The sequence below is a fragment of the Octopus bimaculoides genome, chromosome 5 (genome assembly GCF_001194135.2).
Source record: "Octopus bimaculoides isolate UCB-OBI-ISO-001 chromosome 5, ASM119413v2, whole genome shotgun sequence".
Classification (NCBI taxonomy): domain Eukaryota; kingdom Metazoa; phylum Mollusca; class Cephalopoda; order Octopoda; family Octopodidae; genus Octopus; species Octopus bimaculoides.
The window spans coordinates 77,729,401-77,733,000 of record NC_068985.1 but is presented as its reverse complement, the minus strand read 5'-3'; the positions used below and the strand labels follow the sequence as shown (position 1 = coordinate 77,733,000).

The 3,600-nt window shown below is 37.7% G+C and overlaps 1 protein-coding gene across 2 annotated transcripts in view; it reads right to left on the bottom strand.

Annotated features, from left to right (window-relative positions):
* LOC106881686 (receptor-type tyrosine-protein phosphatase gamma) overlaps positions 1-3,600 on the bottom strand; it is a 54,874-nt gene that overhangs the window by 19,709 nt on the left and 31,565 nt on the right. For both annotated transcript variants that reach the window (XM_014932154.2, XM_014932153.2), the window contains exons 7-8: positions 724-858; positions 188-322 (exon numbers count right to left, since the gene is read on the bottom strand). In XM_014932154.2, coding sequence (XP_014787640.1) covers positions 188-322; positions 724-858 — 270 coding nt within the window. The remainder of the gene's footprint in view (positions 1-187; positions 323-723; positions 859-3,600) is intronic.

The window sequence follows — 3,600 nt, the reverse complement described above, 5'->3', positions numbered from 1 at the left end:
GACTTGAGGAATTTATGCTTATGTAGATTTTGTTGCAAGGTAGGAGTTGGGGCAGGTAGAGAATTGGATTTCAGCTAGTGAATTAGGGGTAGTTGAAGAGTTGAAGGTACACAAGAGAGTTGAGCTGTGTAGAAAATGCACTTTACTGCTATGATTCTGTGTGAAAAGCATGTGATCAATAAGGTACCTTTCTTTTCTTTGTATTCCTGAGGGAAAATATTCTGACTGTGTAGTGAGCACGCGCAAATGTACTCAGTAACCTCACTGACATCACACCATAGTCCTCTGTCCCTTCATTCGGCCAATACTGGTCACATTTCCTCTGTAAATGAGAGAGAAAGTAAGAGTGATTAATTAGGAAATATATACTTAAAGAGATACGATAATATCACTTGAAGAATTTAAAAGTAGCTTGAGGAGAGGAAAAAAAAAGACAAAATCAATGAAGAAAATAGTGGTTGGTCTACACACACACAAAGAGAACTCACTCATTGATTTTGTAAGACACAGAGAGAAAAAGAAAATTTGAGAGTAGAAGACTGACAAACAAATACAGGATAAATTCATGTAAAAACAAAACACAAAACCAATTCCTCACACACTGAAGTACAAAGTTATATACTATAACAAGTAAGAATAACACACTGAATTTACCAGAGAAAATAAGTACTCAATACTTATGAAAAGTGTATGTATTTTAGCAAGGACATCAAAGATTCTTACCCTTCCACGTTCCATTAAGTTTGTTATCATAACAATCACAGCAGTGTTTTGTTCCCAGACCATACGCCAAAAGTCATCGACTGTTTGTGGTAGTGGTCCCTGGGTAGCAATGTAGGCACGTGCCTTGTTATAGCCCTGCAACAGAGACAAAGAAATAATAATAATAATTCTAAAAGAAAGGAAGAAACAATTCAAATATAAAGATCTGGAAGTAAACATAACCAGAAAGTAAGGACTGAAAACAGACACAATCTCCATAACAGGTATCTTGGGAATGGTTTTAAAAATGATGCAGGCAAACAACACATGACCAAGAGTTTTACACATACACTTCTCCTCTTCTGCCTCCTCCTTACAACGATATAAACAAGAGTCCATTTTGCACCAAAAGCCAATATGAGAGTTTCTCTCATATCTACTGCAGTATAGCTTGTTCTTACAGAACACCCACATTTCAGTGGGTATAAATATTATCTCTCGGTATTAATACTGCTTCCGTCAATATATATATATATCTTTTTTTAACAAGCTCACTAGCTAATTGCGACGCCAGTTCCTGTTTTGGCACTGATTTTCTATATATTGCTGGTAGAGGGATGAATCACTGCTATCTCTAATGATTGAGCATCCAATGTTGACAAAATCAAGGAAAGTTGAAATTATGTGATCAGGTGGTCTCAGTGCTGGAGGTGGCAGGGATTTATCTCCCCGCTGGCAATATAAACAAGAATGCCTTTTTTATTATCAAAAAGCCAAGATGAGAGTTTTTCTCATGGTATCTACTTCAATAAAGTTTGTAAGATGGGTTGGCCATGTCAAAATTCAGTCTATTTAAATATTGACATTGTAAATAAATATATGATGACAGCATCATGTGCATAAGAAAAAAAAGACTTCTGTTGTCTCTGGGCCAACCAAGTCTTTGTGAGTGGATTTGGTGTATGGAAGCTGATAGAATCCCATTGTATGTATGCATGTATGTAAGTGTATGTGTATTTATGTCTCCTGTATGGCCATGAAGAAATACTGTGATTGGAAACACGTAAGAGCATCTGGACATAGAAAATCTGCCTTAATAAACTCTGCCCAACCCATGCAGGCATGGGAAAGTGAACCTTAAAACAATGATAATAATCAAATGTTTAGAAGCCAGTATATTACATATTTACAGAAAAATCCACTTTTCCAACTTTTAAAATGGTTAGGGCTGAATCTGAATTAAAATTGTATTCTTGTTTCTTCTGCTGATTCAGTTGCATCAAAAAAGCATTCCTAGTCCCTCATGAAGCTTTTTAGCAATCCTCAACATGGCCTCTGTTCTGGAAGAAACTCTCTTTCATAGCTTCTTCAACAAAAGGTCCCTGTTTAAGTGGGCATAAATATTTCCTCTTACATGAGTGAACTCAAATACTTCCTAGTGATCTTCAATAAGCACAACTGTTCATTACAGCAGGCAAATTTTCTAACTCAGTTCCAGCATAAAGCTGAACTCCCCCCTCTCGAGCCATTTGTTGTCTTGTGAGTTGCATGGAAATCTCAATAGTGCTGGTAGCAGGAAAAAACATCCAATACACACAGTAAAGTGGTTGGCATGAGGAAGGGCATCCAGCTGTAGAAATCATGCCAAAGCAGACATTGGATCATGATGCAGTCCTTGAACTCATCAGACCCTTTCAACCCATGCCAGCATGGAATATGAACATTAAATGATGATGATCTAAGTATCTTGTACAAGATGAGTGCTTGGATCCAGTAGATTACTCATAGAATGAACAATTCAGTCCAGGAGGAGGCAGGAACAGAATTGTAGCATTGTTGACCAATAATAACAACAAAAGAGGGTCACTTACAACAAGGAACAATAGATGAAGTGAGTTCGGGTTTAAAAGAATAACATATCAATAATGTCATTGTTATGGAGGTTATTGTAGCTTTGTATATAAACTTATTAAATCTATTTAAGGACTGCGAGCAACTGCAGCACAAACCATTTTGTTTAGTATAGTATGACACAATAAGAACAATAGTTGGTGATGGTAGTCAGAACTTGGCCAAAATCTGTAATATTTTGGCCAAGTTATCAGAGCCTAAAAGCCATAAACTCATCCTCAGGAGTTGAGTAGATATAAAACAGGTTTGCAAGCAAAAAATAGGAAGATAAAGAGCAATAATATCAAGGACTGGCCAGATAGGATTCTTGTGGAGTGCATGGCAGCAACAAGACCATGGTGTGTGGTGAGGTGAGGTGGATTATGTCTGAGCCCCCACCAACCCTCAGCCTGGAGGAGAGACATACTCATCCATCCATTCAGGCATTCTGGTATCTGCTTGTTGATGTACATAAAGTGAGGTAGTCTTCTTGATCTTTTATGATGAGTCTGCTTCCAAAGCAATAACTGATATACTACCTCATCTTTGCTTCCACCCTCCCCCATACACAACCACACAACATACAACAAACGGTACTACTAGGCATTGTATGTATCATGAAGAGTACAGGCAATGCAATAGAAACAACAAGACAAATTGTCTGTGTGTGTGAGTGAGTGTGCATGCATGCACATGCATGTGTGCAGTGATAGTTTAGCTGTAACATCGTCATTCCAATGTCTGCAACACAGTCTTGCAGAAGCAAACTTAGGACCATCTTATATTTTTAATATGTCCTTCTTTTGTAAGAAGGTAGGTGATACACTACTATTTCTAGCAGAAGATGAAAGCAAGTAATGGCACCATTGTTGGTTTATGCCCACAAATGTGTAATCAATGGTGCTATATAAACCAGTATCTTCAAGTTTAGAATGTCTCAGTTATAAGAGCCAGTGCAAGGGTGTGTGTGTGTGTGTGTGTGTTTGTGTGTGTGTGTGTGTGTGTGTG